Source organism: Copadichromis virginalis, linkage group LG17, assembly GCF_057382275.1.
Source record: "Copadichromis virginalis isolate Kocher_CV1m ecotype Utaka linkage group LG17, C_Virginalis_male_GT1.1, whole genome shotgun sequence".
NCBI classification, from domain to species: Eukaryota; Metazoa; Chordata; class Actinopteri; order Cichliformes; family Cichlidae; genus Copadichromis; species Copadichromis virginalis.
In genome coordinates this window covers 7894512-7915187 of record NC_140634.1, presented here as the reverse complement: position 1 = coordinate 7915187, position 20676 = coordinate 7894512, and the positions used below count along the sequence as shown (strand labels likewise).

Sequence of the window (20676 nt, the reverse complement as noted above, 5' to 3'; positions counted from 1 at the left end):
ATGATAAACGCCTATAAATGCAAAGGCTGAAGCTAATGGATTCTGATCTATGGACTTCTGCATCAGCAGTCAGATATAGCTTTCCTCTTTGTAGGTTATTTAATAGTATCACTTATTTATTACATTGCAGCAGAGTCTTTTTATTCTCTTGATCTTTACTGTGCTTCTTATGTCGTTTAGTCATTTCAAACTCTCTCTTTTTCTGGAATTCACCAAGATTAAACTGATTGATTTTCCTTCCTTAAACGAGCACAATCCCTTCTTCAACTGGCCCATCTCCGATCGCTCTGTCTCCCTAGACATCCAGGTCCCATAACGTCAATAATGTAAATGTAATCACCTCTCCTCTTCTCTTCTCTTCTCTTCTCTTCTCTTCTCTTCTCTTCCAAATGAAATGCCACATCACCATAGCTGCTGTACTATACTGTGGGGGGTTGAATGCTGAGATAGGGAAACTATAACCTCCAGGTATCCACGAGTCACTTTACAACCAGTAATACCACTCTGGAAAGCACCAAGACCACAGGCTGGTTTATATTCTGCTGCATACTCGTTGGTAATATATTCAGGAACTCTTTAAGCACAAGAGGCATTTGTGTGTGTGTGTCTGTAAGAGAATGTGTGAATGCACTACTCGCAATGGGGTGCTCAATCCCTGTAGCTATGGTTACCAGGTGGTCTGTCCTCCCATGGGTCCTTATTTGATGACAATGAAGGAAGAGGAAGAGAGAAAGGGAGTAACACACGGAGCGATAAGGATAGTAAGGACGTGGTGGTGGGGTATACGTGCCATTTCTCATGGCCAAGTAGCAGTGAGTCTGTGCATTGTGCTTCCTCTTTGTTCCTGAAGCACACTGGAATCTGCAAACGCACAGTTTAAGTCACAGTTAAATTGCTGACAGTGTTTGGTTCTTAACATAAACCTGAAATAAATAATAGACATACAAACAGGATAGTGTACACATTGTTCCACCTATCTTCCCTCCATAATGTCTGCGTTGCTCTGTTGGCCTCTCCCCCACTTCCCTTGAGCCAGCTTTGCAAAGCCTTCAGAAGCTATTTCATTTTAAAGGGAAAGGCCAGTTTTTCTACTGATTAAAAATGTTGCCCCTCCGCCTGAGTACAGTTTGATCTGCATTCATAAGCATTCAGTGCTGTCTAAAGGGAGCCAGGAAGAACAATAAAAAGTCTGGCAAGGCCTCCAATCGGCACTGGTGACTATAAAAGTTCCCAGAGCGAGCCTCATGAACGAATTGATCAGTGCTATAAGATAAAACTGCTTTCTTTGTACATGCATACGCTGGAGAACGTCAGGGTGTAAAACATCTAGTAAATGCAAACAATATCCCACTGTTCCACTGCTGCTTCACACCGGCAGTCCAAACCCGTCATATCGTCTTTCTATCTTCTTATACTTGCTTGTAGTTACTTATAAAGACAAAAAGGCAAATTTATTAGATTACCTGTTATAAAGACAAGAAAACACAAATGTTATATATAATTATATATGTAATATATTTATATAAATCTGTCAGCAGTCTGTTTAAAAAAAAAAAGACAGTTTTTTTAAGCAAAAAAGAAAAAAAAATGAATTCATGCTATCCAGCAAAACATTCAAGCACTAAAGCGGTTCTTTTTTTGTTCAAGAATACAAGTAAAAAAACTGTAATTTGGCATCTCACTCAAAATATAATAAAGTGTTTTTACCATTTTCTGCTTTTTTATAAAACAGTACACTTTGAAATCCAGTAATGACAACAATAATTATATATTTTAGCTTTAAACTATCATTTTGATTAAAGAGTTTGTAAATTCTGGCGGATTAACCATGACGGAAGCAGAAACACTGATTTTGATAATTACCAGTACTGTTAATTCAGGGCTGCTGCTCTCATTAAATGGTGATAATAAATTCGTTAAGCACTATGTAAGTTATAGAAAACATAATGATTACCTGATTTGTTTTGTTTTGCTTGCTGTGTGTTAAACAGATCTGTTCCTGATATGATCTCTGTGCTGATTTCGAAGATGAAGCTCATTTACAGTTTTTAAGATTTTGTTAAAATGGCTTTATTGTTCTTTGTGCTGCTTTGTTGGAGGTATTTTCTTTCCTTGTGTGTATTTGGTTGTTTTTTATTGTTTCTATCGGCCATAGCTTTAGGTAAATTGAATAATAATAATGTAACTACAGTGCAGTGTTTTTCCTGTGATTATTTTATAATATAATAATGCAATAATGCAGCCAAGTTAGATCCAAAACTGTATAAATTCATACACTTTTCAGTTTCACTGCCCTGTCATGAAGGCATGGGAAGATTAAGTACAACTTTTATGTCATTGAATTCATATACTGCTTATGGTGCTTATGACCACTTAGGTAGCTGACTTGCAAATTTCATGTCAGGTCAAAAAGTACAATACTCAAGAGGCAAGTAAAATCCCGTCTGCTGAGAGTCTGTCTTTCCCTAATTAGCCTCCCTAAAAGAAGAATGGAATTTTCCACAGAATTGATTGGTCAGCTTATGCACCTCCACCTTAAAGAGCACTGAATAACCGTGGCAATGTTACTGGCTAGGAAGTGGCCTTTCCTAAGGTTGCATTAACTGGCTAAGCCACTTATTCTGCTTCATAGTATACCTCTGCCATGTCGCTTTGACCACCAAGCTCAACACTGCTGGGAAAGGGGGAAAAAAGTAGTTAATGTATATTGCAGAGATGCCAAACATAACGGCCAGAATCTGACCGGTGAAAAGTTGAATCTGGCCTGCTGGATCTTTTAACTATATTTTCATTAGTTTTGCAGCTTTTTCTATTGATAAGGATTCCCCACTACTATTGCCAATCATTTTACACTGAAGTAAGTAAACCAACAGATAAACAACTAAATAACAAGAAAGTTCTTGTTTTTTCCACTATTTGTGAGCCAGACACTACATTTATCAGAACTGCCATATTTTCCGCACTATAAGGCGCACTTAAAATCCTTTAATTTTCTCAAAGATCAACAGTGCGCCTTATGTATGAATTCTGGTTGTGCTTACTGACCTTGAACGGATTATATGTGGTACACGGCGCTCAAAATATGTCAAAAAAATGTTTTAGTATTTTGGTGAGACTTTGGGAAGCTACGAAGCCACACCGCTTGATGGATTGTTGGAGCATTACAGCTACCGTAGGCAGGAGCCTCACGGATTCGGAGTAATCTGGGTCCAAAACTCCGTCTACTTCACGTTCCAAAGTCAAATGAACACTGAGGCATCACTGAGAGTTAAAAACTGTCTAAATTCTTTCATCTGTAATAACATGATCAGCGTTGCTGCTTTACCAGGTATAACAATTAAGTTTAACATCCAGGCATCCATGAAAACAAAATTTATTAAATTTAACAGAGTTAGAAGTTAGCAGGAAGTTAGCTCGCTAGTTTCCACCTAAACATGACATTGCATGTTCTGACTGAGAGATTTGTGAAAAAATTCAAACGTACAGCTCTGCTATCACTTCAGACATAAATGAAGAAGAAAACTAAACAGCAGTGACGTTTGTAGGGTTACTGAAGTTGGGCTAGCTGGTATATAATGATTAGGGTTGCCAACTCCCTGAAAAATAAATAAGGGACACCTCGTGGCCAGGGCCGGGCGACCCAGTTGTCTTCACCCTTCCCAGTGTGGTGAATTTTCTAGCTCTTTTTTTGTGTGTGAAATTATTTTTTTAACCATTTGACTTGAAGTTGATTTAAGTACATGCATATTCTATTCTTTGTGATATGAACACATGTGAAACAAATGATCATTTAGCCATTTATTTTTAGCTCAAAATGACAACATTAACACAGTAAAACAGGTCTCTTTCTTAAACAGAAGCCTGTCATGCTTAACTTTTGAGAATATAAGTAAATCTTTCTTTAAAAGAACTCTGTCCTGCTTAACTTAAAATAATAGAAAACAATAGAAAGAAAAATATTCTTGGAACAGTGCACATTTAGTGCATTTAGTACAATTGGCTTCAGTTGAGGTATTATTTCAGCTTTTCTAATGCTAATCAGCTGCTCCTGTTTGTAAACCCGCTTGTTACTGTCACGGCTGGCGGAGGGAGCCGTGTGGTGTGGAGGAAAAGGAGGACCCAAGATGCAGCAAACTGATGATACGAGTGATGTTTTATTTACAAAGGTGGTGGTGACAAAAACAGGCAACGAGGTATGAGTACTTTACAAACGGAAACCTAAACTGGGAGAAACTAAATAGCAAACCTGAGACCGTACAAAGGGGGTGCGGGGCAGAGGGACGCAGAGACAGGACACCATGGAACGCAGATGAATGCAGAGATACGCAGAAATACACGGATGAGTGCAGACGAGCCGACGAGGAGCACAGGCAGACACCAACTATAAATACACACACCAGGTAATGAGGAAATGGCACACAGGAGGGGACACAGCTGGAACTTAATGGGCATAATGAGACACAGACCTACAAAGTAAAACAGGAAATCTAGAACCCGAACCGGACACAAGGGGGGAGGACACAGAATAACTAGAACAGAGGGAAATAGTCACAAAACACAAAACGCTGGGTCAACGACCCAGGACCATGACAGTACCCCCCCACCAAGGGCTGGCACCAGACAGCCCAAAACAAAAACAGACGACCAACCCAGGGCGGGCGGCGGGGGCCCAGGACGGAGGGACCAACACCGAACAAAACAAGCTCCAGCGGACCGAGGGAATTGTCCAAAACAAAAACACACATGCTGGAGTACTAGGACAAAACACAGGTCAGGAGGCCGGCCCAGAGGCTCACAGCTCAGAAGTCCAGGACAGTTTATCTTCTGAGGCCGGCCACGTCGGCGACGCAGATCCATAAGCCGACCGAGCGGAAGGCAGCGGTGGCGGAGTGGAGGCAGTTCAGGGGGCCGCCCGTGCACACGGCAGCGGCGGCAACAGGGAAACCGTTCAGGCGGCCGACCGTGCGGACAGCAACGGCGGCGATGACAGAAGTCTGGAGGCCGACCGTGCGGACGGCAACGGCGGCGATAACAGAAGTCTGGAGGCCGACCGTTCGGACGGCAACGGCGGCGATGACACAAGTCTGGAGGCCGACCGCGCGGAAGGCAGCGGCGGCGTCTAGGAGGTCGTCCATGTTGACGATGACGCTCCACCAGCGGCCTGGCAGATGACCGCCGATGTCGAGGCGGCAGTTTGGGACCCGAAGGTGGCGTGGCCGTCGCAGCACCAGACGAGACCAAAGCAGAGGCTGGACCAGACGAGGCAGCTGATGAGGATGCTGAAGCCGGGCCAGGCGATGCTGAAGACACGAAGGCTGGAGCCGGACCAGGCGAGGATGAAGCAGAAGCAGAGGCCGGACCAGGCGTGGGTGAAGCAGAAGCTGAAGCCGGGCCAGGCGAGGATGAAGCAGAAGCAGAGGCCGGGCCAGGCGTGGGTGAAGCAGAAGCTGAAGCCGGGCCAGGCGTGGGTGAAGCAGAGGCTGAAGCCGGGCCAGGCGTGGGTGAAGCAGAAGCTGAAGCCGGGCCAGGCGTGGGTGAAGTAGTGGCTGGACCAGGCGACGGCGTGGGTGAAGACACAGAGGCCGCAGCTGGCGAGGATGGAGACACAGAGGCTGCAGCTGGTGGCGATGATGGGTCTTGGGGCTGGACGGGCTCCTCGGGCCCCCCAGCTGACGAGACAGGAGGCTGGCTAGGTTCTCCTGAACCTCCAGCTGACGAGTCTTGAGGCTGGACGGGCTCCTCGGGCCCCCCAGCAGGCGAGACAGGAGGCTGGACGGGCTCCTCGGGCCCCCCAGCAGGCGAGACAGGAGGCTGGACGGGCTCCTCGGGCCCCCCAGCAGGCGAAGCAGGAGGCTGGACGGGCTCCTCGGGCCCCCCAGCGAAAACAGTCTCTGGACCAGTGGGCACCGGGGCCCCTGGAACACACAGGTCAGAACCAGTAGGCGCACGGGCCTCTGGCAGGCACAGTTCAGAACCAGCAGGCGCACGGGCCTCTGGCAGGCACAGTTCAGAACCAGCAGGCGCACGGGCCTCTGGCAGGTACGGGTCAGAACCAGCAGGCGCACGGGCCTCTGGCAGGAACAGATCAGAACCAGCAGGCGCACGGGCCTCTGGCAAACACAAAGCAGACTGCAGCTGCACAGAGCATCGACTCAGCTCAGGCAGCGACAGCCGGATGCAGTCCTCAGCTGGCTTCTTAACCTCCAGGGGTCCAGAGTCGGCCGGGGGCTGGGACCCAGCCTCTGGGGAGGCCCTGGAGTGCGTCACAGTCTCTGGGCTGGCCAGCTGTTGCGGACTGACTACTGCGTTATGTGGTGTGTCTCTCTGCTTGACATGAACAGGTGAAAAACAGTGCTTTTCCGGTTGGATGGACTGGACTTGTAGTACAGGCGGAGCTGGTGAAGATGGTGGCTGAGCTGGTAATAACGCTGATGAGTCTCTTGCCAACTGAGCTATTGACTGAGCCACGGATTGTAACAAGGTGTCTAATAGGTCTGGCTGTGACTGTAATGGAGGTGGAGATTGAGTGGCTAACTGAGGTAGCGGCTGCAGGGCAGCTAACCGAGCTACCGGCTGGGCAGCTGGCTCAACAAACACAGCCCCGGAATAAACAGTCATGCGAGCTGGCGAAACAGACGGAGTGTCTTTTCCACTCACCACAGCCGGCAGTTCCGAAGTCCCAACCTCCGGCTGTGGGGCGACGCGCCGACGGCGCGATCGTCGCTTCCTCCCGGGCAAAACCTCCGGCGGGCCCGGCAAAACCTCCAGCGGGCCGGGCAAAACCTCCGGCGGGCCGGGCAAAATCTTCACCGCCGGGCTGGGTTGGGAAGCGGTAGCGGCTGGAGGGTGGAGGTGAAGTTCGTTAAGGATGAAGTCCTGTGCGAGCGGGTGAAGAGAGTCGAGTAGCCAGCAGTGAGCAGACATCAGCTGCTGTAGCCTAGCTTCTACAGCGTGGTGAAGCTCTTCCTCCTCATGCTCCAGCCACAGGTTGACCAACCTGGAGACGCTGTCGATCACTTCCTCCCGAAACTCCTGGGACGGTGCGGATGCTGCTGGGTCCATGTTTGGTCGGCTCGTACTGTCACGGCTGGCGGAGGGAGCCGTGTGGTGTGGAGGAAAAGGAGGACCCAAGATGCAGCAAACTGATGATACGAGTGATGTTTTATTTACAAAGGTGGTGGTGACAAAAACAGGCAACGAGGTATGAGTACTTTACAAACGGAAACCTAAACTGGGAGAAACTAAATAGCAAACCTGAGACCGTACAAAGGGGGTGCGGGGCAGAGGGACGCAGAGACAGGACACCATGGAACGCAGATGAATGCAGAGATACGCAGAAATACACGGATGAGTGCAGACGAGCCGACGAGGAGCACAGGCAGACACCAACTATAAATACACACACCAGGTAATGAGGAAATGGCACACAGGAGGGGACACAGCTGGAACTTAATGGGCATAACGAGACACAGACCTACAAAGTAAAACAGGAAATCTAGAACCCGAACCGGACACAAGGGGGGAGGACACAGAATAACTAGAACAGAGGGAAATAGTCACAAAACACAAAACGCTGGGTCAACGACCCAGGACCATGACAGTTCCCATGATTACGCATCTTAACTCATCATCATTATTCATCTATGTATTACTTTTATGTATTAGTCATCTATTTGTTGTAATCATCTATCCTTGCAGTTGTTTATTACACAAAATAAATTATATTATCACACTTCTGGCCACATAGCGCTGATATTCACTGCACATGCCCATATTAACTTTTTCCAGCCAGGTGTTTTCCTTTTCCCATTCTTCCCTTTCTCTGAGGGGAACAAACATTGCTGCTCTAATGCTGGGCTTACACTGTGCGGTTTTTGGCCCATTTTGAGCCGATTTTTGAGTGATCGGACCGATTTTGGCCTTCATCGTGCGTCGTGTAGTATACGTGGGGTAACGAGAAGTGATTAACACCTCACGACCAGCTCCTGATCATCAATCGCTCGTGAAGGTGTCACCACAGGCGCTCACACTGCGCACGCGCAAACACGTAAACGTCGGTGAAAAAGACGGAGCAGCACAGCAGTGCAGCGTGTGATCTGGACACAAGCGATGGAGGCACTACTTGTAGAACTTCGAAAAGGCTCGGATGAGCTTTCCAATGTGGCCTCACAAAATGATCACGACCACAACAACCGTGAAAATAGTTGGATTTACATTGCTGCTCAATCACAGCTGCCTGATCAATGTTTTTCATTAGCAATTTAGCAAAGTTGATGGTGGTGGTGTGTCTGTGTGAGTGAAAGACAGAGAGAGAGAGGGAGAGCGACAGATTTTCTGTTATAACCTTCATTTTATGGAGGCACAGTGTGAGCACTCAGGTCGCATCAGAGCATCGGGCGGTATAGTGTGAGACCTGCATCATGACCTACCAACGTCTAACCCCTGCGAGTCAATCGTGCAGTTTGAGCAGGAGCTGAATAACGTGACTGAAAAAATCGCACAGTGTCTGCCCAGCTTTAGGTGTACTGTCGTCCGAGACTTGCACCGCAGTGTCAGCGTTTGTTTCCCTGTTGGCCATGCTTGTTGTTGTGGTCATCTGTTGTCTTCCGGTATTTTCTCCGTAAGCGACCTTTCCTCGACCAATGAGATGAGCGGTAATCTGAATTGTCATACTCGAATTGTCATAAGTGTGGTGTCAGCTCATTGGTCACAAAGCAGGAGAGGGGCTGGGAATTATGTTTTCAAACAAAGCGTTAATTCCATAAACATTTATAGAGTACTTTTGATTCTCACTGTATTACAGGACAAAGTGCGTCCCTTATTAGCTCAATACGGGACGTGTACTTTTGTTTCGAAATACGGGACGATTCCGTATTTTAAGGGACGGTTGGCAACCCTAATAATGATGTGCTACGTGATCACTAGCGACACAGCTATGTTAGCATAACATAAACACAGTGAAGCTGGAGGATGAATGATGAATGAATCACTTTTTTTTCCACTCGATAAAAGTTAACGTGGGGGTTCCCGATGGTTAGGGACAAATGCAATCGCATGGCAGGATGCTTTAAACGGACCAAATTTCAATCATGAGAACAACTGAGATCCACAATACGAGGTTAGTCATAATATACTGCAACAACACAGGAATAGAGCAGCTGCGAGGGAATTCAACATTAATCAATGGTACAGAAGTAGAGGAAGCAAAGAGAATGAGCTCATCTGTTTTGTTTCGCTTAATGCGCTTTATAATCCGGTGTGCCTTATGGTCTGAAAAATACGGCATTTAACTTTATTTATTTTTGGCTCCTGATACTTTTTGTGGTGAAATCACTTGGGCTGGGCATTTTTCTTTAAACAGATGCTTTCTTTTATCATTTTGTTGCTTGGAACTCACAGCTTGCGGTGCATTGATGCTAACTGCTTCACACACCAATTAATGGGGGCAACAGTGGGGCCAAAAAGACTGAGAATCAATGATGTACGTGTGCAGTCGCGTATCTCGCTTTTGCTAATATCTGTCAGATCCTCAGGTTAGGAGATGCAGCTCACTAAAGAATTATACATTCGCTTTGCTCTTGTCTTTTATGCAAAGCTCTCTGTGCTGCTCAACACGGAAGAGATAAAAGTAGCAAAACTTTATGCGAGATGCTGCAAATCACAGAACATCTACTGAAAAGGTCGGCAGCATGGTTGGGTTCACTTATGCTGCCACACCCATAACCTCTATCAAACAGACCGTTCATTGCCTGTCTCCTCGTCTGTCAACCCATCTATTTCCTTATTTTCAGTCCGCCCCTCTTTACCTCTGACTTTCTGGTCATGTCGGCACTTGAGGGAGATTGTTCATGCAAATCTGATTCGACATCATCTGTATATTAGTCCTCCTCTCTGCAGGGATGCTATTATTCTCATACTTGACCTTTTGGAGAAGCATGCTGCCCTTGCTTTGTCTAGCTGCGCCTCCCACAACACCCTCTCCGGCTTGCTGTTGATGTGTAGCCTTCAAAGAGCCACTCTGCTCGCTTCATTCTTTCATCCACCTTCACCCACCAATCTTCCTGTTCTGCACAGCAGTGCTTTGAACAGGCACACACATGCTCAGCTATCCTCATTTTAAAACACTAACTTAATGATTGCCTGGATGCGTGGTACTTAAGGGACGTCTATAAACTGTAACTATGGTGTTACAATGTATCGTTCTTAAAATCTTACTAAAGTGCTTGGAAATCTTCTTCTTCTTCCACCTGTTCCTTTCAGGTTTCGCCCAGTGGATCATTTGCCTCCATCTCACCCCATCCCTAGCATCCTCCTCTGTCACATAAACCCTCTGCATGTCCTCCTTTACTACATCCATGAACCTTCTCTGTGTTCTTCCTTTTTTCCTCCGTTTCCCTTGGAAATGTAATGGTAAATTACCCAGAGGGGTTAGAGAGGATGCGTTTCGTTTCTATAGATACTCATAACATAAAGGACAAGCATATCGTTTTCCATTATGCTCTTATATGTATTTATTTGTAGATTTCTTTAGCCTTCATAAAGATAGGACAATGAGAGAAGGCAGGAAACAGAGATACACAGTAAATGACCTCGGTGTGGATTCAAACGCAGGCCTCTGTGATAGCTTTATGGCATGTGGGTCACCTATTCAACCCAGTGAGCTATACTGGGACCCATACTCTCTTTTTTATAGTCAGTAAATAACAAGATGACTGCAGTGAATAATACTGCAGTACAGTGCCCTTGAAGGTTTCAACAGGATATCAGAATCACGCTGCTTTCATTGCAAGATTGCATAGAAAGTAGTCATTCATGTCAGGATGTACTGAAGTTGGAAGTCGGCTCCTTTCTTTCTTTGCTTTTAAAGAAAATGTCACTATCATAATATAATTTAATTCTAATAAGCACTTGCTGAGGGAATAATCTACAGCTACCTTGTACCATGCTCTTTCTGCTCTGCGTGTGTGTGTGTGTGTGTGTGTGTGTGTGTGTGTGTGCGTGTGTGTGTGTGTGTGTGTTTCCTCCCTGGGGAACTGAGGCTGAAGTAATGAAATGCTCATTACTGATTCAGCTGGAAATGCTTGGGATACATTTACACGCCCACACACACACACGAGCTATCCAGACGCTTTTCAAGGTCACCTCGCATCATTAGCTTGTGTGTGTCTGTGTGTGTGAGCGAATGCTCCGTGTATATAAACTGAGGAACAACAAGACTGCCCCTAATTGGGGCCTAAATTGACAGTTCTGTACAGTACACCACAAGTATTTGATATCGCATGCGATTGATCATTAATGCACTTTCTATTTCACACACACACACATGCTTAGCGCATATACATCTTCACCTTTGCTGTCAGTTCATCGTTAACTTTGGCTCCTCAGATCATGCTTCTCCTGACAACTGTTCCACGGGCACAAGCAAACACACACACACACACACACACACACACACACACACACACACACACACACACACATGCAGCACATACACTGTGGCGTCTGCTGCCATTAGGAAGAAGCTGTGCTGTCAGTAGGGTTTTTTTTAGATGGCCAAATGGAGGAATCAGACACAGCTATGCTGATGTTTGGGTAGCGGCTTTCCCGGAATAGTTGTTGCAGGAATGCTAAAGTGTAATATTACAAACAGAGCTCCAGATGCAAATTATGATTGTGGCTACAGTTTGAATGCTTTGTGTCTAAAATAGGAAAACATGAAAACACGAAATATATGACTTATGTGTCACAAAGACGAGAATGAATTTCTCCACCCCAGTGGCACACATTGTGTTTTGCTTGCCATTTATTGCCAATGTTTCATACAGTCCTCACAAAAAATTATTTATTTATTTTTTAGTTTATTTAAAAAACTTTCCCAGACTGTTGAACGTTTACCAGGAGAGCAAAAAGGGCATGGATGAATATATTTATGTTGCATTAAAAAACATAAATATATCTGACATTAAAATTTTAATTAGGTCTTGTTATTGATCAAGATCCACAGCCGATGAGAAATGCCAAACAAGAAGCATTTAATTGTTCCTGCACAAAACGAGAAAAGAATACCAAGGAAAGGATTTGGAGGCCGCAAATTAGAAGAATCTTAGCTTTCAAAGGGTTGCAAAGCTGTAAGGTCACTGAGCCACACGTTGCAGTGTGCAGGACCTCTCTTAAGAAAATGTGTTGTTGGCGGTGCAGAGAGAGAAGACACTTCTTCTCCCAAGAGAGATGGCTAAAGCTGGGCACCTTTAACTCGCAGCCTGACTCAGCAAGAGGTGCACACATCATGTAACACTGGATGCCATACTGTGCTTCTGGAAAGCAGAAGTTTGTGTTTTACCAATGAGGCTCTGTGTTTCCCTCTCAACAGAACACACATTTTAGCAGTGTGGAGAGATGCTGGTCAATGAGGCAAACGTGTCAGACGTTAAAGTGAAGATTAAACTGCTCAGATTGTGTTATTTTAGGAAAGTGAAGCAACTCTTATGGTTCGAGTTAGTCTGCAGTACATTAATGTCAGCCGAGGTCCTCTGAAGTTATATGTAAGGAGAAACAAAGAGCGAGGGACTCCACGCTGGGCATACAGTCTCCTGTCTATGGGTCACTACAGCTCTCATTTATGGCAATTCTCCGCCTGCTTTGGACTCTTACTGTCACCTCTGGGTGAGTTCTTCAGCTAAATCCAATTTCCTCCAATCCTGTTGTTTTGGAAAAGTGTCTAAATTACAACTCAGAGGTGACAGGGACATATTTATTGTTTTGGAAAGGAGGAGTTAGTGAATCTGTTCCCATTTTTATCCAGTTGCCCTCTACAGCCATTACAGTTGCAGTTTATCGCAGGACATAGTGACCACTGGTGTCCTGCCTTGTAAAGTGTCAGCTCAGCTCCTTTGGGGATGCAAACCGTGCATGAATGGAGCTGCTCGCTGTTTGTATGGAACAACACTGAAGCTTTTGGCTGATGTGCGATAGCAGATACACGGAAACTGCAGTGTATTACTGTAGTTCACTGACTGTCCCTCAGTATGTCATTAATTTGCCCAAATAGACACACACACACACACACACACACACACACACACACACACACACACACACACACACACACACACACACAAAACGATAACCCCATCCTTGCAGGTGGCAATAAAGGTTAAACTACACCATGAGTAGGTCCAGAAGCAATTAATCACCTGTAGCTGTGTGTGTCCGTACACATATTTCTAGACAATCTGCTATACGTGATGTGTTCTGGATTGTTGCTAAGAAACAAACATGCCAAAGGGCATGTAGGAGGAGACTGTGTGTTGTGACACACACATGCACACACACATACAAGCTGAAGTGACACGGGCTCAAGCAAGTAAATCCAAGTGGAAATATCAGTGAAGGTTTACAATTAAATTTCTTGCCTTTTTTTACAAGACAAATTGCACAAAAAAAGTCCAAATTTTAAAATTGCATTTAGCTAAAAGGACAATGCTGAAGTATTCAAGTGTTAAAGTGTTAAAATGCTAATATAGTTTCATATACTGAGAAGAAAACTCAAAAAAATATTTATGACTGAATGCTGCTCTCTGATCTAATCTAGAGTTGCTCTTAGTGAGAAGCAGCAGGCTGTGGATGTTGCACTTGCATCCTTTTTGCTTGCTTACTGTTGTTCGCAGTTATCTGATCAGTGCACCCCGCCTTCTTGGAGTCGCTGGGTGGGCTGCATGAGGGTGCTTAATCCAGTGACTTCAATGGTCACATGGGCAATGGAGGGGTGTGATTGGGAGGAACGGCCTGACTGATCTGAACCCGAGTGGCGTTCTGTAAATGGACTTATGTATAAACCACAGTTTCTCCATAATCTACACTATGTTTGAACATAAGGACACCCTAGGTCACAGATTGGTGATCAGTTGTGTAATTGTTGCATCGGATCTCTTTAATCCCTCTGACACAACTTCTGTTAAGGAAGCAGAGTCTGGGCACGAGGTCACTGAGGTAGGTAAGCAACTGTGTTGTTGCCACTACAACATATATATATATACATATATATATGTGAACTCTCTGCATGTATTTTGCTCAGGTTTTAATAGTTTTCCTTCAGTCATCATTTTGTTTCCTATAATTGATTGGGGAAAATGCCGCTAATGCACTGGGCATGCTTACATCTGCATGCGCGTACTCAGGGGAAACATTAAGCTCTGATGTTTCAAAGTTAATGTTGTCTAACAAAGTGGACAATGCGCCTGCCTCCCTCCCACATTTTTCATCAAACTAAGCTCAGTGCAAAGGAAAGAGAGGCTCGGTTAATATTGTGCTAAAAATGAAACATGAATTCGTCTCGCTGCACTTGTTATTGTGGCAAATCAATAATGACACGACCCAATTCTGTCTCCTAAACAGGTTCAAACCAGATGTGACTCGAGGTTTTCGATTCTGATGGGAACAGATGGTCACAGAGCAAGACCACACACAAACACAGGCGTGAATGCAATGTTTGTTCAGATAGGAACCCAGGGTCCCATATTGCTCCATGCTGCTATTTGTCAACGGTGCACACAATAAAGGACAGATGCCTAATTGGTAAACATTCTGCTGCGAGTAAATCACCTCTATCATCGGCACAGACGCGGTGGAAAACAAAAACACATCAGGCGTCTCGCACGCTGATATTTTGAAGGAGGTTGTCCGTGTTTCTGTTTTAAATTTCTCATATTTTCTGTCTGTAATACTGAGATATAATATCTGTGTGAGTGTTTCAACATTAACAAACTCGCCTCATTCCTCAGCGACTGAAAGAAGCTCTTTGTCTATTGTACTGCATGACAATATGTATTGTAAGAGACGGAATCAGATTTCTTCCCAAGCAGGTGTGTGTATGACTCTGTGTGTGTGTGTTAGCGTGTTTGTGCCAAGATATTACAGAGAGCGCGAGCTCGTTATGAACGAGTTTTCTTGCGACAGTGCAGGTGTGTATGACAATGTCTCAGACTGAAATATGCGTGTGTGCAACTGTGTTTAGCCACCGGCAAAGTCTGTTTCCCTCCTGTCCTAATCCACTCACTTACCTGAGTTTCTCCTGCGATAAGTCTGGAGTCCTTCCAACACACACACACACACACACACACACCTATATGAAAGTGCGGCCGCATACCCATTAGACGAAGCAACATTTTGCACATCTGTGTGAGTTTATGCCTTGTAAGGTAACGGTATTCACACTGTGCGAAGCTGTGGGTGGGTGCGGCGAAGTCCATAAATCTTTTAGTTCTAATCAACAAAACAGTCATAAATAATGCAAGATTGTGTGCAACCATGAAAGTAAAAACAGAACCAAAATAACTTCCACAAGTATTCTCTTAATTTAATGGGGATTTTAATGCCAGATTTTCATCAGTGAGCATGTTCTGGGATCTTAACTTGATCTTGATCTAATCTTATATACTGTCATGCTAAAATCATCTTATTTTTTGCTTTTGTTCAGGGGACGAGCCAGGTGATGCACCCAGCGGTCGTAGTCCAGAGGGAAAGGACAGGACCCCACCTCGTCGTCGCCCAGTCCTTCCTCATCTCCTTCCACCTACACAGGTAAGTAAAAAGAACTCAGAACAATAAGTAAACATGACAGGTTAGCAGACATGGCAATAATTGTCTGCCCATTTCAAAGACAAAGAAAGGGGCGGGAATGGTTCGAACAGGTTATGTGACTGAGAACGTATCAGCCAAACAGAAGTGAAACAAATCCCGTGCATCAACACTTATACAAGTGCAGACAGACTCGAGAGTTATTTGGAACGATTCTTTTTTTTGACAACCGAATCGATTTTTGCCGACTTTCATGGAGCATTAGGGACGGATCTGTAGTTGTGCATCAGTATCGACGATTCTGAGGCCTGAAATCCTCTGACCGTTTTCCAATACTTTTTGGGTTATTTCACACCCACCCACACCTCCTTCAAACCACTGCAATGAGCTCCTCTGATTAATTACTGAGAAGCAAATGCAGAGTGATCGATCAGCCTGTCACATGCAGAGCTCTGTCAGAGAGAGCCTGATGCAACTTGATATCAATGTTGTTCCTGGATGACGCACTTTTCATTGAATAGTGTCTGCTGTGTGATGTAACACCACTGCTTGCTCTCCCTGAAGTTCAATAAACATACAGATGGAATCGTAGATTTCGTTTTTGTTTCTATTTTTTTAGTTGAGCAACTACAGCAAACCTAGTTTTATTTCTAAAGATGTACACATACTTACAAATTTAAGTACAGCGAAAAGTCTTGAGTCGCCCCTCGTTTCTTTATATAGTGGTCCCTGGTTTATTGCGGGAGTTACGTTCTAAAAATAACCCGCGATAGGTGAAATCTGCGAAGTAGCTAACTTTATGTTTTACAATTATTATAGATGTTTTAAGGCTGTAAAACCACTCACTACACACTTTATACACTTTCCGAGGACAGGCATGAACATTTTCCCACTTTTCTCTTTTGTTTAAACACTCAAAGTTCAAACCTTCGTAGAATAATAAGTCCAGTATTATAGAATGAAACCAAAGGCACCCACAACATACAGTACAGCACTTCAGAGTCACACTGGTAACGATCGAAGATTCATGTAAATTTGACAAGCTGAACTCATCCTATACTGTACAGGAGACATGACACGAGATTGATTGACAATGGTCTACAGCCAATCAGGACGCAGAACACAATGCGCTGTTAAAAGAAAAAATCAGCAAAGCATCTGCGAAAGGTGAACTGCGTTATAGCGAGGGACCACTGTATTGTACCACTGCTTTGAAGGTGTTTTTATTTGTATCTGTTATCAGATCTATCTATCTATCTATCTATCTATCTATCTATCTATCTATCTATCTATCTATCTATCTATCTATCTATCTATCTATCTATCTATCTATCTATCTATCTATCTCGATATATATCTCGATATATCTGTCTATATATCTATATATAGATATATTTATATATATTTATATTTTCTTGTTAACTCTATTTTCTGTAATGTTGTATCTTATTGCCTATCCTCCGTCAGGTGCCTGTTAAAGGCTCCGCCCACACGATGACTTTTGAGCCTTTGACCCTGCTCTCTCTGCTGCTCTTTCTGCTGTCACCATGGGAACCACGCTGATGAGGAGGAGAAAGATTTGGGGCTGTACAGTGACAGGAAGTGTTGAAAGACTGTATTTTTGTGTGTGCGCGTGTGACGCTGAGTACTTTCTGTAAGCACAGCTCAACCGAAATGATTGTTATGTTGTTCTGGGTCACCTAGCTGTTGGTTTAACACAGCTACAGGTGTGCAGTATGCAATTTTTTGTATTACCTGTACTTACCTCTACATGTGTTCATTTGTATTTAACTTTTATAGAATAGACCACACAGCACTACTGACTTTTTTTTGAAGTGATATGTAAATACAAATATATATATTATATATATTTATATAAAGAATTTCTAAGGATAACAAAGGATTGAGTGTAAATTGAGGTTATTCTAGATCAGAGCAGGACATTAAGGGATGTTTGGTTTAGTATTATCTTTAAAAGATGTACAGTATCTTCCACAGACACTAAGACCTGTAGCAAGTATAGTTCATGCTGAGGACCTCCCTCATTAGCGAAGCAGTTTGGTTGGAGGGAACGAAAACTTGTGAAGCCTCATTAATGAAGAAGATACAGGCTGTAAAAGTTCATCTAGGCACTTTCTTAAAAAAGCAAAACAACCAGCTATGTGTTACTTCAGACTATTAACAGATGGTCTTGCAGTTTAGTGAAGATCTTCACAGTTTGCTCAGTAATTGTGCAAACTGAAGCTAGCTTATAGGTTGTGGAGAAATTTGTTATGTTTCTTCTTCAGATGCACAGTCTCCAAAACTGTAAAAGCACCGTACTAATGAATATAACAGATGTAAGTAAAACTTGAAATTCAATTATTCAACATAAGGCTCTGTCAAAACATAAGAATATGAAAAAGCACCCAGGAAAAGAGACAACCATCTGCCTGAACAATAAATAATGCGATGTCTCATTTTCATATGCAAACATGAACTGTCATGTGCTTTCAAAGGCTGGCTTCTCATCCAATTTGTATTAATTGAATTTGCTTTCTCCTTCAGTGAGGTAATGTTTAAGACATTTAACAGTACTGTAGGCTTGTCTTTACTATTCAAGCTTTTTCTACATCTGATTTTTGTGATATCAGATTGTCTCCAGTGAGGGGAAATGATGGAATACAGAGATAGTGATCAGGGCACAGCTCAGCCGAGATCCAAACGTGATGTAATTAATAATTCATATTACAATTATGACTGAAGATTGCCAAACCAGTCCGCATGCATTTTGTGGAGTTTCCCTCTGAGTGTTATGTGGGTGGTACTTCCGGAGTATGGGGTGTCTGGCCTGTTGCTACGAGCCATTCGATCCTTATACAACCATTGCAAGAACTTGGTCCCCATAGCCAGGAATGAGTCGAACTTGTTGCCGATGGTGTTGGACTCCACCAGGGCTGCCCTTTGTCACCGATTCAGTTCATATCATTTGCAGATGATGTGGTTCTGTTTGCTTCATCAGCTGGTGGCCTCCTTCTTAAAATGAGAATAGTCCTCGGCTGTAAAAGGTTGAAGTGCCCACCCCATGTCACGAGCGAGAGGAGAGGGGAGCGAGAGATGGACAGACACACTGGTGCTGCGGCTGCAGTGATGCAGACGTTGCATCTGTCCGTGGTGGTGACGAGAGAGCTGAGCGTCCCTACATCCCTACCCTCACCTATGGTCATGAACTTTGGGTAGTGACCGAAAGAACGAGATTGCGGATGATGGCTGGCCTCTCCCTTAGAGATAGGAGTTTGACCAGAAGGGGCTCAGGGTAGAGCACCTCCTGCTCAAATGATGATCCACATGATCCACATCGAAAGGAGCCAGTTGAGGTTGTTTGGGCATCAGACAAGAATACTTCCTGGGTGAGGTGTTCCGGGCATGTCCCACTGGAAGGAGGCCCCACGACAGACCCAGGACACGGTGGGGAGATTAAATCTCTTGGCTGGCCTGGGAACACGTTCGTGTTCCCTCACACAAGCTGGAGGAGGTGGCTGGGAAGAGGGAAGTCTGGGATTCTCTGCTTAGGCTGCTGACCCTGTGACCCACCCCGGATAAGCAGAAGAGGATGGATGGATGGATATTACAATTATCAAATCCTTTTGGCTCTCTGTTGAAGCTCAAATATGCACCCAACAGCTGGACAGCCAACTGGGAGACTGGTTAAAGATATTCAATAGGGTACAAATGAATCATTTAACAGACTTCTAATCTATTTATGTCTGTGGATGGTTGGCCTTGTTTGTCTCGGTTATATCACACTGTGCTGGTTACATTAACTGCCTCAGAAATATACCCTCTTAAAAACCTCTTTTCTTGAGGTTTCACCTCGTAGAGAGCGAATGATTGAGGGTAGTATTTGTCTTTTACTAAGTACAGTGAAATTTTTAAAAAATGTGTCTGCTTTCATGGTCCGAGTCTTTTTATTTATGAGGGAGAGACAGATGATTGACAGCTTAAGAAATACCATTATGAGTTTAAGTGTGTGAAATATCTGGGCAGTGAGCCCAAAACCTATGTTACACAGCAGGATGCTTTTACAACATAACCTTCAAACAAATGTGCTATCATTTGATTACTGTTTAAACGCTATACCTAAATGGGATGAGTTTTTGGATTCAGTCCAAACTCTACCATCTTTCACAGCTCCTTCTGGGCCTACAACACACCGACTGATATACAGTACACGAGCATAGGACTTTTTTGGTTTTTCTGAAGCCTACCTTTGGCCAATCACATGCTTTGAAGGAAATTAAAAAATTTTAAAAATGTCATATATTGTTTAGGTTGTTAAATTGTTATTTTTTTCTCATAATAAGAACTCAGTTTTATTAATAGTTATTCTGTCGAGATAATCTATCGAGATAATCGGAAGAACTAAATTATTTAGGAACTGCAGATCAAACAGATTAAACTTGGTGTTCTCAACTTTGTGGTCTCTGCTGTAAAGTTGAGATGAGAAATTGACATTGAGAAACCAATAGCGAAAAAATGATGTCATTATGAATCTGTGTGTGATTTTGAGTATAACACTTTGGTGCATCAAAGTGCTAAGTAGCATGTCAAAGCATACTGGTGTACGGCGAATAAACTTTGTCATCGTTGGATAAAAGTCATTATGTTTTCTTGATCAAAGTTTAACAGCTCTCTTAGTTTAGGAATCCTAATTTTTGTTGTTGTTTAGCAGGATGCAGAGGAACCAGAATACAATAAGAACAACTTGTTAGCTACAGCCGTGTAGCTCAAGCCACTGCGCTAATGTTAATGTTAATGCGCTAATGCTAACATCAGTGACTGATGTGAAACTCACCCCTGTAATGTACTGTGTCCTGCTACTGTTGTGTCATTAATCACCATCAGTTGGATATTTTTAATAATAAACTGTGTTTTTAAATATGTAGTGTAGTTTTTGATATATCTAAAAAAACGTTTTTTTAAATTAAGGTTAGAAGATCTGAATAAAATCTACAAACAGAACTGAAACTGAAGTCTAAAATAAAAAGAACAAAATCTGCATCTTAAACCAGCCAGCATAGCCGCACTGTTGCACGAATTCTCCCATTAAGGAGGAGTCAC

General features: G+C 43.8%; 2 protein-coding genes across 3 annotated transcripts in view; one reads left to right on the top strand and one right to left on the bottom strand.

Annotated features, from left to right (window-relative positions):
- gpc5b (glypican 5b) overlaps window positions 1–20498 on the top strand; it is a 70078-nt gene extending 49580 nt beyond the window's left edge. For both annotated transcript variants that reach the window (XM_085436443.1, XM_085436442.1), the window contains exons 10-11: window positions 15476–15579; window positions 17044–20498. In XM_085436443.1, the coding sequence (XP_085292569.1) occupies window positions 15476–15579; window positions 17044–17139 (200 nt within the window). In that variant the 3' untranslated portion in view covers window positions 17140–20498. The remainder of the gene's footprint in view (window positions 1–15475; window positions 15580–17043) is intronic.
- Window positions 797–7596, bottom strand: LOC146688932 (uncharacterized). The gene is made up of 6 exons (XM_085437475.1): window positions 6658–7596; window positions 6070–6411; window positions 5818–5952; window positions 5067–5736; window positions 4605–4994; window positions 797–861 (listed from the first exon to the last, which is right to left on the bottom strand). The coding sequence occupies exons 1-6, from the start codon at window positions 7060–7062 to the stop codon at window positions 797–799; spliced, it is 2007 nt and encodes a 668-aa protein (XP_085293601.1). The 5' UTR covers window positions 7063–7596.
- Window positions 20499–20676: the final 178 nt, after the last annotated feature.

Excerpts from the sequence above, each read along its gene's own strand:
- LOC146688932 (XM_085437475.1), bottom strand. The coding sequence starts at position 7,062 with ATGGACCCAGCAGCATCCGCACCGTCCCAGGAGTTTCGGGAGGAAGTG. Across the intron at positions 6,412-6,657 it reads CTTCGGAACTGCCGGCTGTG|CCACCATCTTCACCAGCTCC; the intron begins GTGAGTGGAAAA and ends TTACCAGCTCAG. Across the intron at positions 5,953-6,069 it reads CTGATCTGTTCCTGCCAGAG|GCCCGTGCGCCTACTGGTTC; the intron begins GCCCGTGCGCCT and ends TGCCTGCCAGAG.